Source organism: Dermatophagoides pteronyssinus, unplaced genomic scaffold (genome assembly GCF_027571235.1).
Source record: "Dermatophagoides pteronyssinus isolate colony J.1.1.1.1 unplaced genomic scaffold, Derpt_VIB-CSIC_2022.12 sq0018, whole genome shotgun sequence".
Classification (NCBI taxonomy): Eukaryota; Metazoa; Arthropoda; class Arachnida; order Sarcoptiformes; family Pyroglyphidae; genus Dermatophagoides; species Dermatophagoides pteronyssinus.
In genome coordinates this window covers 275,946-288,219 of record NW_027461542.1, presented here as the reverse complement: position 1 = coordinate 288,219, position 12,274 = coordinate 275,946, and the positions used below count along the sequence as shown (strand labels likewise).

At 27.0% G+C, this 12,274-nt stretch overlaps 3 protein-coding genes and 1 long non-coding RNA gene across 6 annotated transcripts; 3 read left to right on the top strand and 1 right to left on the bottom strand.

Moving 5' to 3' along the window:
• The first annotated feature begins 16 nt into the window (after nucleotides 1-16).
• On the top strand, nucleotides 17-2,038 carry LOC113795614 (uncharacterized). The gene is made up of 3 exons (XM_027345812.2): nucleotides 17-137; nucleotides 202-365; nucleotides 435-2,038. Exons 1-3 carry the CDS (start codon nucleotides 116-118, stop codon nucleotides 1,503-1,505), a joined length of 1,257 nt encoding a protein of 418 aa, XP_027201613.2. The 5' UTR covers nucleotides 17-115; the 3' UTR covers nucleotides 1,506-2,038.
• A 48-nt stretch (nucleotides 2,039-2,086) lies between these two features.
• Nucleotides 2,087-3,838, bottom strand: LOC142645668 (uncharacterized). Its single transcript, XR_012846741.1, has 3 exons — nucleotides 3,722-3,838; nucleotides 2,294-3,618; nucleotides 2,087-2,226 (listed from the first exon to the last, which is right to left on the bottom strand). It is a non-coding gene; the product is annotated as an uncharacterized LOC142645668 (long non-coding RNA).
• LOC113795612 (protein myomaker-like) lies at nucleotides 2,149-3,692 on the top strand. The gene is made up of 4 exons (XM_027345811.2): nucleotides 2,149-2,302; nucleotides 2,369-2,766; nucleotides 2,828-3,088; nucleotides 3,168-3,692. The coding sequence occupies exons 1-4, from the start codon at nucleotides 2,272-2,274 to the stop codon at nucleotides 3,615-3,617; spliced, it is 1,140 nt and encodes a 379-aa protein (XP_027201612.2). The 5' UTR covers nucleotides 2,149-2,271; the 3' UTR covers nucleotides 3,618-3,692.
• Nucleotides 3,839-5,811: 1,973 nt separating the features above from the next.
• On the top strand, nucleotides 5,812-11,911 carry LOC113795598 (leucine-rich repeat flightless-interacting protein 2). Of its 3 annotated transcripts, none has more exons than XM_027345791.2 (8): nucleotides 5,812-6,562; nucleotides 9,541-9,783; nucleotides 9,839-9,934; nucleotides 9,987-10,157; nucleotides 10,243-10,335; nucleotides 10,390-10,801; nucleotides 10,895-11,079; nucleotides 11,156-11,911. In XM_027345791.2, the coding sequence occupies exons 1-8, from the start codon at nucleotides 6,221-6,223 to the stop codon at nucleotides 11,414-11,416; spliced, it is 1,803 nt and encodes a 600-aa protein (XP_027201592.2). In that variant the 5' UTR covers nucleotides 5,812-6,220; the 3' UTR covers nucleotides 11,417-11,911. The 3 variants fall into 3 exon arrangements, with proteins under 3 accessions (XP_027201592.2, XP_027201595.2, XP_027201593.2); XM_027345794.2 differs by lacking the exon at nucleotides 5,812-6,562 and adding an exon at nucleotides 8,158-8,767; XM_027345792.2 differs by lacking the exon at nucleotides 5,812-6,562 and adding an exon at nucleotides 9,346-9,417.
• The last annotated feature ends 363 nt before the right edge of the window (nucleotides 11,912-12,274 follow it).

Sequence of the window (12,274 nt, the reverse complement as noted above, 5' to 3'; positions counted from 1 at the left end):
GTTTTGTTATAACCGTCAACATTTTGTTGATTGTTTTGAGCTAAAAATTTGAATTTAAAACTTTTAAAAAAAAATTTTTTCTTTCTACAAACAATATTCGTTATCAAAATTCATTATGCCACAATATCGATCAAACGGTAAAATTGATGTTTCATTGATTGGGGTTGGTAGTTATAATATTTTTTTTTGCTTTGCTTTTAGTACATCTTTATTATCAATTTAAAAATCTTCGAAAACAAATTAATCAACAATCATTGATTATAAATAAACTTTTTCATTGGATAAGGAAAAAATCATTGGATCAACAGCTAAGTGAAGAATCTCAATCATATTTAACTGTGTTGAAATTGATTGCACAGCAAAAGGTAACCAAAAAAAAAAAAAAAAAATTAAACTAAACCGAAGAATTTATTCATTTTTTTCCCATTTGACAGTGTTCCCTTCCACCACAAAAAGATGATGCACAAAAATTTGTACAAAATTTATCCAGTTTATTTTTCGAATCATTAACAAAAACAACGGAAATTTCATTGCCAAATGATACTGAACAAATTAATCAACAAATAAAATTAGCATTAAATCATTGTTCACAATCGAATGAATATGATTTTACGATCAATAATGATGATGATGATCAATTATTATGTGATGAAGATGTTTGCCAAAATGTTGAATCAAATAATGGTGGAAATAATTGTTCAACAGTAAACGATTCAAAAGTGATTGATAATGAATCAACTATAATTATCGATAATAAACAGTCGATCAATTCTGGTGATGATGAGGATAATGAACCAAATTTAACATTTATCGCTAATAATCAAACAATTATTGAACAAAAATCTATTGAAAATCAAAATGATAAAGAAGAAGAAGAAGAAGAAAAAAGAGAAAGTTTATCCGATTCTTCCATATTATTAAGTCCATTATCATTTCGTCGACCATTATCAACAATAAGACCAAATTTTAATGATTTTATAACAAATAAAAATGGTGATTTAATGGAAAATTATCCATTAACTGCATCAACACCAATGATTAATCGAAATATTAATAGAAATTTTGATTCAATTTCACGAATTAGTATCAACAACAATACCGTATTATCATCATCATCATCATCAAATCCAACAATGTTTTCAAATTCAAATGATAAAACAATTATAGCAAATATTAGTTCATTGAATGAACAAAATTCTTTATCATCGAAAAATAATAATAACAACAGCTCATTTAGCATAATGGAAAGATATCAATCAAAAAAGAAAATTTTAAATTCTCAAAATGAACAAAAATTATCCAAAAAACCAAATACAATAATGAATAAGACGGGCAATAATAATAATAAAAACAACAATCTATCGATAACAACAGCAAATAATAATAATACAAGCCAATATAATTCAACATTTTTTTCAACATATATGACTAGAAGTAGATTCATGAATGATACATCATTATTAAATGAATCATATTCATTGAGGCCAAGAAAGAAAAAAACCTAATTATAAATTATAAAAATTTGTTTTTGTTTGATTGTTTGTGATTGTCCATGACATTTTCAAACAAATATTGTAATCGGTATTGATGATAATGGTTGGAAAAATCGACCAAATTTTTTGTAAATTTGCATGGATACCATTTCGATGTCGTTGAGTAAATATATATTTTCATCTACAAACGACGGAAACTAAATAAACCAAAAAAAAAAAAGTTTTTAAGGTGATTTTGGGCATCACAGAAATCATAATCTTTATTCTTTTAATTTTCTTCCTTCTCGAATCTTGTCTTTTTAAATTTTTTTTTTTTTGTGAAAAAATTCATTTAAATAAAAATTTGTAATTTTTTTTTCCATTAAAATCATGTCAAGTTTATGATGATGATGATGATCTAAATTTCGAATAATTCCATTTGAGATTTTCTGGGTGAATAAAAATGACCTCATTTGAATTGGAACAGAATTTTTGTTTTTGTTTGTTTTTCGTTGTAATTATACGGCCAAAAAAAAACCATAGCAACAAACGAATCGAATCCAAAATGAGATTAATTCGAATATTTTCGGCTGGCTTGTTGGTTTTTCTGCAAATCATTCAATTACGATAGCATAAAAAAACAAACTAAACAATTCTTCGGACAAGTAATAAAAACCATCGACAATAAAGTTTTATCAATTTTAGTTTGCATTTTATTATCGTTGTTGTTGTTGCTGTTGTTGAGAATCTAAATCTGAAATTAAAATCATCATCATTATTATCATCCGGGAGAGAAAAAATGTTGTTAAAATCAAGAATACCTTTATTAGGTTTGTTTGTTTGATTTGATTTGATTTGATTGTTTACTTTATTCTTTCGATTCTTTTCGATATTAGTTTTATTGATTTCATCGATGATTATTGTCGATAATAATGTTGTCTGCATGATTATTGATGATGAACCAAATGATACTACACCGGTATCAATGCTAGATATTTTAACCTCACCATCAACGACAACGACCACGACATCAACAACAATGCCGACAACTACAATGACACGTTTATCTTTGAATAAATCGGCATTAGTTTCTAAAACAACAAATATTACAACAACGATTCTAATAGCAAAATCATTGAATGAATCAAAATCCAAATCCGATTTCTGTACAATAATGGATGGTATTCTTCTTATATTCAGTAATTTAGCATTATTGCCAGCAATTTATATTGCAATTAAAGGAAAATTTTATGCCGAATCTATTGTATATTGTTTTACAATGACATTTTCAGCGGTAAGTAAATGAAAAAAACAAACGAACAACAGTTGATAATTTTTGTTTCTTGATTTCACAGCTATATCATCTTTGTGATTGTAATTGTCTTCATTATTGTATATTTTCATTTGATTTATTACAATATGGTGATTTTTTTACGGCAACATTAACGCTTTGGTGTACGGCAATCATAATATCGAATGTACCATATAAATGGATTTCATCATTTCATTTGATTGGTTCAATAATTTTCGGTACATTATTACATTATTATATGTCCGGAACATGGAGTTTTGTTGTGCCGGCTATTTCAACACTTTTATTGGTTGCTTCATTTTGGGTATGTGTTTTTTTTATAAGTTTTAAATATCGATTTTCAATACCAATCAATCAAATTTTTCTGTATTATTCTTATAAAGGGATATCGTTATTATCGTGAACATACAATACCGGAATTAATTTATTCAAATAATTTTTATATTGCTATTGGTTTATTATCATTCGGTGCTATAATGTTTGCATCACAAACATTATTCTATTTTCGTCGTTTATATGGTATTACACATTCACTTTGGCATATTTCAATGTCATTAGCAATTGCATTATTATTACCACGTTATCCGAATTCCGACACATCATTTTGGACTGAAAATTTAAAAATTAATTCAACAATTGATAATCAATCAAAACCGCCAATAATTTCCATTGGTAAATCGATTAATGAAATCAATAATAGTAATAATCATTCGACAAGAAATTTATCACCGGCACCATCACCACCAACAACAACATTACAATCTCAGCAACACAATATTAATAATGATATTATGAATTTTAATTCACATGTCAATAGTGCATTTGCTCTTTAATCTGCTTAATAATTGACGAATAAACAAACGAAATAAATACGAAAAAATCATGTTAAAAATTGAAATAAAAAATTTACAACAAATAAAAAAAACGAATTACTTACGTACAAAACACGTTTACAAAAAAAAAAAAAAAAATTAATAAGAAAAAAATTTTCCAAAAAATCGAACGTTCAAACAGACGATTTTCGAATCTGAACAAAAAAAAAAACTCTATTTTAACATCATTCGATTCATGGGAAAAATAGTTTCTCTCTGCTGTCTGTGTGTGTGTGTAATAATGTAATCCCCTACCACCAAAAATCATCATTCGAAAAGTAGTAGCACAGATCGAAGCTAAGTATATCGTTGGATAATAAGGTAGTAGCATCGATAAATGAGAGAAAGAAAAACATCGAATTCAAAGAATAACAAAAAAAAAAAAAAAAAAATGATATCAGAAAATTGACAGATTGAAATGTTGGCTGTTTTTCTGGCTTCTTTCTTTTTGGTCATCATCATCATTTTCATCAACAACAACAAAATGTGAGTTTTCATGGCCAACATTTCTGTTTTTCAATTAAAAATTTCAAAAAAAAAACAAATTTTTTTTGTAAACAACGATTGTCAAACCACCATTGTGTCATTCGATCATTCGATTTTTTCAAAAAAAAAAACATTCCAACAAATTTGTTATTGAAAAAAATGATAATAATCTTCTTTCCCATCATCGCAAACATCAATCCTTCCTTCATCATCATCATCATCAAATGACAACAACAACAACGGACATTTCACATATAAAATATGGATGAAATGTGACGCCCACGCACATTGATTAAATTGATTTATCAATGATATTTACTTATCGATTGTCGAATTCCTTATCGACAGCTAATAATGTGATGATGGTGATAACAAAGTGTGTTTATATGTGTGTACAAATTTGTGTAAACAAAACCTCAAAATTCCCATTCAAAATTAGATCAAATCTGTGATGTTTTCATGAATGAATGTTCCATATTTTTAAAAAAAAATTATCAAATTTCCAACATCCCAAAAATGTTTTTCTCTTTTCTCATTGACAAATGATAATAATCATAAAATTTCTTTGTCGGTTTGGTTTGGTTTGGTTGTACTCAACATCAACATTAATCATTGTTGTTGAACAAAAGCATCATATACAAAAATATAGATCTTTGAAAAAGGAATAATAATAAGATGTTACATCATCATCATCATCAGAACAAACGATGCTCATCTCTATTCAAACAAACAAACAACAAATAAACAAACCAACCTTTTATATACAAACACAACTCGCCAATGCCCATTCATTTATTATTATTTTTTTTTACTTTACTTTGCTTTTACCCAAGTGATGTTTAATTTTTCCATTTCTAATCGCGTTCATCTCTTTTTTTCTCTTTCTCTTCATGTTTTTTCCATGGTAAATCTTTTTTTTTAAGAATGAAAAACATTGACTGACTGAATGAATGAATGAATGAATGAATTTGTGAATTGTGAAATAACAAACCAAACTTTATTTCTCACAATGTTTGTTGTTGTTGTTTCTTTTTGTCGAGCAAAATTGAAGAATAATCGTCATCATCATTGTTAAAATGGGAACAACAACAACAACAGAAAAAATGACCACCTGAATGAAAATAGAATCGAATGAAATGAATCCTATTTCCACCAACTCCATCATCATCATTGACAACATCAATTTTTTGTTAAAAAATTTAAAAAAATTCAAAACTGAAAATTGTTTTTTTTTGTTGTCATTTTGAATTCTTTTTGAACAAGTGGTTTTTTTAATATCCAACAGCAATAAAACAACAGAATGTTATTCGATTGTTGTACGCATCAAATCTCCATTTCATTTTTTCTTTGTTTTTTGAGCAACAAAAAATTGACATTTAGCAAAAAGCATTTAGCATCCTATTTTTATGTTTTTTTTTTTTTGGTTGATGTTTTCAAATCAAACGATGCTTCTTTATATATATGTGTTTACTGAATTGAATCGACTTGTGCCCTACATTTTTTTTATTCCAAAACAAAAATAAGATGATGATGACATTAATTGGTGATTAACACTGCCATAATTTATTTTTTTTAATAAATGGATTCAGCTTTTATTATCATTATTTTATATTGACATTTTTTTTTATTTACTATTGTTTTTTTTAATCTACAAACAAAAAGAATCATTCCTCAAATTGTATTATCTTTTTAATAGCATCTTTTTACTTCTTTTTTTTTCTATTCACGTAATGTGATCACGTGTTTGTTTGTTTGTTTATTTTTCGTTTTTGAATAATATGACCAACCACACCTACAATGAATAATTATGAATCAAAAAATTTTAAAAAAATGAAAAATAAACGAAACAAGAAACAACACCTACGCATCCTAACCTAAAAAATCAGCCAACTGTTTATTCCAGATTTTTTTTTTGTTTCTCTATCTATCTCTATCATCATTATTACATTTGAAAATTGTGAAATTTTTTGATGCAAATGAACATTATTATCAGCGTTTGTTTATGAATTTCATCTATTTGAAAACTATTTCCACTTAAGAGATCAAAAAAAATCCTTTTTGTTCCTGTTTAGACCGAAATGATGAGTTCTCCAACAACATCAATTTCTCGGCCACCGTTGCCACCACCACCACCTCCACCTCCGCCATCATCATCATCACAACAATCAAATTCGATGATCAATAAAAATCATTGTGATATAACATCATCATCAACAATCATCACTAATAATAATAATAATAATTTACAATATTCACCATCAAGACGTTCAAGAACAATGTTATTGTCGAATAATTGTACATCTACGACGACGACGACGACAACAACAACAATGGTAACAACAACAACAACAAATTTAAATGGAAAATTATCATCATCATTATCAGCAGAAGATGATGTACTTGGTCAAATTACTAAAGAGGTAAGCAAAGTTTTTATGTCAAAGTTATTTACCTGTTGATATAAATCAATCAAAAATTTTATATGATGAAATTATTATTATTATCATTTTTTTTGAGGTTAATGGATAATTGGAGGTTGATTTTTTTTTGTTGTCTGTATGATGTCATTCATTTACTGATGATAATGATGATAATGATCGTGGTGGTGGTGGTGGTGATAAATCAATTTATATTTCCTTGATGGTGATGGTTTTTTATAGTAAATATTACCTTGTTTGACTTAATTTTTTTTAATTATTTTAGCTCCGGTTTTGATGATAATTATAACGGTTATCCAAGTTGATAAAATACCGGATTTTTTTAAAGTAAAGGTTTTATTAATGGGATAGATAGATAATTATAACCATAAACTTGTTATTTAGTTACATTTTTAGTTGATTATTATCGTTTGAAGATGGGCAATTTTTTCATCACCACCATGGCTGTTGATTATAATCAGTTATATTTTTTTTTTCGGTGGTTACCACATTTCATATTTTTCTAGGTTATATTCGACTAAAGGTTTATTTCAAAAAAAGATCCTGGTTTGTATATGCCGGTATGATTATTCATTTGATCATTCATTCGAAATGAGGGGGGATGATCACACACACATATGATCATCACTCCCCCCTTTGTTGGTTATCTTATATAATCTTTACTTTCTTTTCGAATACGAAAGGTGTCGCTACTTGTTTTTTCGATTTGCGAAATTCAAAACAAAATTCAGTTTTTTTTTGCTTTGATCATCATGTTTTTTTCTTGGCAAATAAAGTGTCGTCTGAATCGTTTGACGATTTAGAAAAAAATTTCCTTGTTTTCTTTGGCAAATAATAATAATAATAATTTTTTTGGCAAACATACAAATGATCAATTGTCAATTGTCAGATTGCCTGCTTAAAAATAAATTTTGATGACAATGTTTGTTGAGCAAAGAATCCTGATGTTGATGATAATAATGTGGAAAATTTTAAATGTGATTGATTGATTGGATTGAATTTGAAAGAAATCAGAAATAAAAAACAAATAAAAAAACTTGAATTACCTGATGATGATGATGGAAATAGAATATTTTGTTCTGGAAAATTGTTTTGTAATCCTTTCATTTTCGTGTTCGCACTTATTTGCATCTTTATACGAATTGTGATTGCCAGAAAGATGATGATGATGAAAGTGAATCAAGTTAGAAAAAAACATCCCGGCAGACTAAACTATTTTTATAAATTTTTTCTCCATTTCTTTTAATCTAAATCTTATTATGATCATGTAATAAATAAGCATTCTTTTTCTGTGTTTTATCATCATCATCATTGTTGATGAAACATGTTGATATTACATCAATTACAGATGATGCGTTTGCGTCAATCGAGAATATATACATTCTTAAAGAAATTCTTTACTTCATAAAGTGTGAATGAAATGAATAAAAAAATTCTGTTCTGTTTTTAGTCTTTTTTCTCTTTCTCTCTCTCTCTCTCTCTCTCACTTTTCTTATTTTAATTTCAATTTGAGTTTGAGTTTGTTTGTCTACATCATCATCAGCATCATCTTTGTTTGATTCTTGTTTTCATTCTTATTTGGTCGAGGTTCATTGGCGTCGTTTTTTGTTTCGTCTTTTTGGTTTATTCCTGTATTTTTGCTGTTTGATAAAAACATACAGGATATAACAATTTGATACGGTTTTGGTGTGTTTTTGTTATTTCGACAAATTTTGAAAAAAACAAACAGAAAAAAGAATGCCTGTCGGTTCACAATCACGTCGTGCATCAATTTATTTGGCTACTGGTAATATTGTTACCAGTAAAGTGGATGATAATGATGATGGAGGTAATCGAAAATCAGCAACAACAACATCATCATCAATGATTTCACCATCAACACCAATTCGAACACCAACAATGATAATGAATAATATTGGTGGTAGTAGTGGTGGTTCATCAATGAAAAATCCATTTTTTACATCCGAACCATCATCATCATCAATGTTTAATGGATTAAATGATGATAATAAATGTTTGAAAACAATGGAATCATCATTGATGACATCATTATCAACAAATTATCGTCCATCACCAACAATTGAACAATTATTAAATAGTCGTCCATCATCAATGATGATGAATGATAATCAATTACCAATATTATTATATATACGTAATTATAATGAATATCGAAGACATCGACCGGTAAACAATTGAATGTTTTTTGTTTTTTTTGCTTTTGTTTTACAAATCTTTCCAAAGAACAGAAAATCAATCAATCAAGCATTTACCTTTATAATGATTGATTGATTGATCAATCGATTGATTTTAGTTTAATCTTAAAATGATGATGGTGATGATTTGAGCTCATTGATCATTGATCATCAGCATCATAATTGAGTTGGTTGGTTGGTTGACTATAGTTACAAATTTAATGACAAATTTTAATCCCCTTTTTAAATAATTATTACTAGGTTTTTTAATTGTTTTTTCTCGTTTTGTAAATAAATAAATAGTAAATAAAACATTATTATCCAAACAAATACCTAGGTGTGTTTTAAGGATTATAAATGATGTATACATGAGTGAATGAATTGTAGTTTTTTGTCACTCTATGTGGTCGTTATTATTGTTGTTGTTGTTGATGTTTTGATGAATTGACAAATTCTTCATTGTTTGTTTGTTTGTTTTAGATAGTTGAAAAAAAGTTCAAAATTCCTGTTTTACCTGTGTGATTTTGATTAATTTGTTTTACTATTTTTCCCATTACAAACAAACAAAAAAAAAAAAAAAAAAAAATGTTACCATCATCATCGTTGAATGACAACCAAAATTCTACAACAATTCGAATGATTGTTGGCAGTTTTTATAGTTTTTTTAGATTTTAAAATTTTTTATTTTGTAAAATTTTTTTGTAAAAATTAAAAATTCCTTTTTTTTCTTCTTTTTTTTCCATTCTAAACAACAACAACAACAAGGCTGAAGCAAGATTGGCTGCACGTCGTCGTGAACGAGCTGAAGCACGTGAAATACGTTTACGTGAAATTGAACGACAACAAAAAGAAATGGATGAACATTCGGATAAACATTATGAATTATTGAATAATAATGGTAATGTTTCGGGTATTAATAATCAAATCCAGAATATCAATAATAATAATAATAATATGGATCATATCGGAAGTAGTTATCGCATGCGAACTCCAATTATTTCACGTGAAGTAAGTTTTTTTTACGTTTTGCGATCATATTTTCATTTCATTTCCATTCATTCAGAGTCGTACTTCATCCTATACAAGTTCACGAAGAAGTAGTCAAGAATCATTGGATATGATGTGTGGTGGTACGAACGATTCTCCTCGTGAGCTTAGAGTAAGTAATTTTTGGTTGTCAAAAAATCGAAATTAACTTTTGTCATTTACAGCATTATGCACAAGAATTAGAGGAAAAATTTCGTAAAGCAATGATTAATAATGCTCAATTAGATAATGAAAAACAATCATATGTTTATCAAATTGATTTATTTAAAGATGAAATGGAAGAATTGGAAGAAAATTATTTAAGGTTACAGCGTGATTTTAAGGAAAAATCTCGGGTATGTATTTTGTTTGTTGTTCGAGAATTGTTTCGATAACTTTTTGTTTTCTTTCTTTTTTTTTGCCCACAACCAAAAAATATAGAATTATGAACAACTTAAACGTGATAATGAACGATTACAATTTGATTTTAAATGCTATAAAGAAGCATTAGAAGAAAGAGAACGATTAATAAAGGTAAGTTTTTATTTATTTGTTAAAAATCTTATTGATTGATTTTTTTTTTGCTAGGAAGCTGATCTCGTTATAATTCGCAATAATGGTAATCAAAATGCCAAAATATTTAATAAAAATAAATTATTAAAACAAAATGGCCATCCGAATGGTGAAAATCATTCAATGGTTAATGGTGATGTTAATAATGATAATGATAATGATGATGATGATGAAGATTTTCCCGTATTATTGGCCAATAATCTTTCATTAATAAGTAAAGATGCATCATTAATATTAGAAGATATACCGGGTAAAACATTGGAAAATAAATTAAAAAATTTAATGCTTGAACATCGTCAATTACAAAATCAAATTAACGAATTGAAAAATGAATTAGATGATGAACGTAATCGTGCTTGTTCAATGAATGAAGCATTTGGTAATAATTCATTACATTTAACAACCGAAATGCAAGCTGAAATACAAAGTAAGTTTTTTTTGATTGATTGATTTGATTGATTATTTGATTTGATTGACATTTTCTCTAATTGCTTGCTTGTTTGTTTTCATTTTAATAAAGGAGAAGCAAATAAAATGACAAATGATCTCCGTTATAAATTAAAAAAATGTGAACAAGAAAATGCTACACTAATTTCGACTGTAAATCGTTTAGAAAATCAATTGATACGCTGTAAAGCTGACGCTGATCAATCAGAAAGATTAGAAGAGGAATTAAAATTGGACAAAAGAAAAGCACAACGTGAAGTAAGTTTTTTTTCCTATAATCCATATTTTATTAATTTTTCTTTACTTTTTATCAAACAAAAAAAAACTTTTTTAGCTACGTGAAGCATTGACCAAAATTGAAGAATTAGAATCGGCAAATGTTCATCTACAGAAACGTATCGATAAACTTAAATCAAATCGTAATATAATTGGTATTATTGCAAATGGTGGTAGTAACAATAATAATAATGGTTCGAATATCACTGATCAGACCACAACACCACAGCCATCGACAACAGAATCATCATCATCATGTGCATCATCGGATATATCATCGACATTATGTTCATCATCATCAACAACAACGAATGACTGAATGATTACAAAAAAATTCATGTATTTCGCTCCCATTACTCCATACAATGTGATATATAATCAACAAATGAGAAACCGTAATGACAATCAAGACTTGTAATTAAGTTTATGACATTTATAATGATGATGATAATGATGAAAACCAATAAGTCGGATGGAACAAAACCGAAACCCTGTGCCAATTTTGAAAATTTTGTTTGTTTTTTTTTAATTTCAACAACAACAAGAATAACGACAATTAACACATACACTAATAATTATTAGCTGATAATCAAAATTTAAAGATTTTTTTACTCATCATCATCATCATTATTATCAAAATATGATTAGTGTAAACATTTTTGTCTTTGTCTTTGTTTTTTTTATAATTATTTATTTTTAACAACAACAACAACAACAATTACTTTATATTGATAAATCTTTTAACATCTTTTTTTCCTTTTTTTAAAAAAAAACAATTTGATTTAATAAAATTAAAATTTTTTCATAATTTGAATTTCTTTGCGTAACGTCCTTTATGAACGACTTTTTCGAATGTTTTTAAAAACAAAACAAAACAAAAAAATCATTAAATTTGTCAAGAGATATTTTCTTCATTTTCTGGTGTTGACAATATTGTCTAGATTTTTTTTCATCTTCTTGTTTTTAATTTCATTTTTCGTTTTTGTTGTTGTTTTTCATTCGAGAAAACTCTATGAAGCGAAAAAGAACAAAAAAATATATGGTGTTATTCTTGGTGATTTTGAATACAATCAATCATAATGATCATCATCGGAAACGATGATTAAATAAATCAATAAATCAATGATTTTATAAGAATCAACGACAACTACATCCAATATCCACATAATGTTTTAAT

Coding starts and splice junctions, on each gene's coding strand:
- LOC113795598 (XM_027345794.2), top strand. CDS start 8,318: ATGCCTGTCGGTTCACAATCACGTCGTGCATCAATTTATTTGGCTACT. Junction 10,336..10,389: donor AAAGAGAACGATTAATAAAG/GTAAGTTTTTAT, acceptor TTTTTTTGCTAG/GAAGCTGATCTCGTTATAAT. Junction 11,080..11,155: donor AAAGAAAAGCACAACGTGAA/GTAAGTTTTTTT, acceptor AAACTTTTTTAG/CTACGTGAAGCATTGACCAA.
- LOC113795614 (XM_027345812.2), top strand. CDS start 116: ATGCCACAATATCGATCAAACG. Junction 138..201: donor GCCACAATATCGATCAAACG/GTAAAATTGATG, acceptor CTTTGCTTTTAG/TACATCTTTATTATCAATTT. Junction 366..434: donor AATTGATTGCACAGCAAAAG/GTAACCAAAAAA, acceptor CCCATTTGACAG/TGTTCCCTTCCACCACAAAA.
- LOC113795612 (XM_027345811.2), top strand. CDS start 2,272: ATGTTGTTAAAATCAAGAATACCTTTATTAG. Junction 2,767..2,827: donor TTACAATGACATTTTCAGCG/GTAAGTAAATGA, acceptor TTGATTTCACAG/CTATATCATCTTTGTGATTG. Junction 3,089..3,167: donor TATTGGTTGCTTCATTTTGG/GTATGTGTTTTT, acceptor ATTCTTATAAAG/GGATATCGTTATTATCGTGA.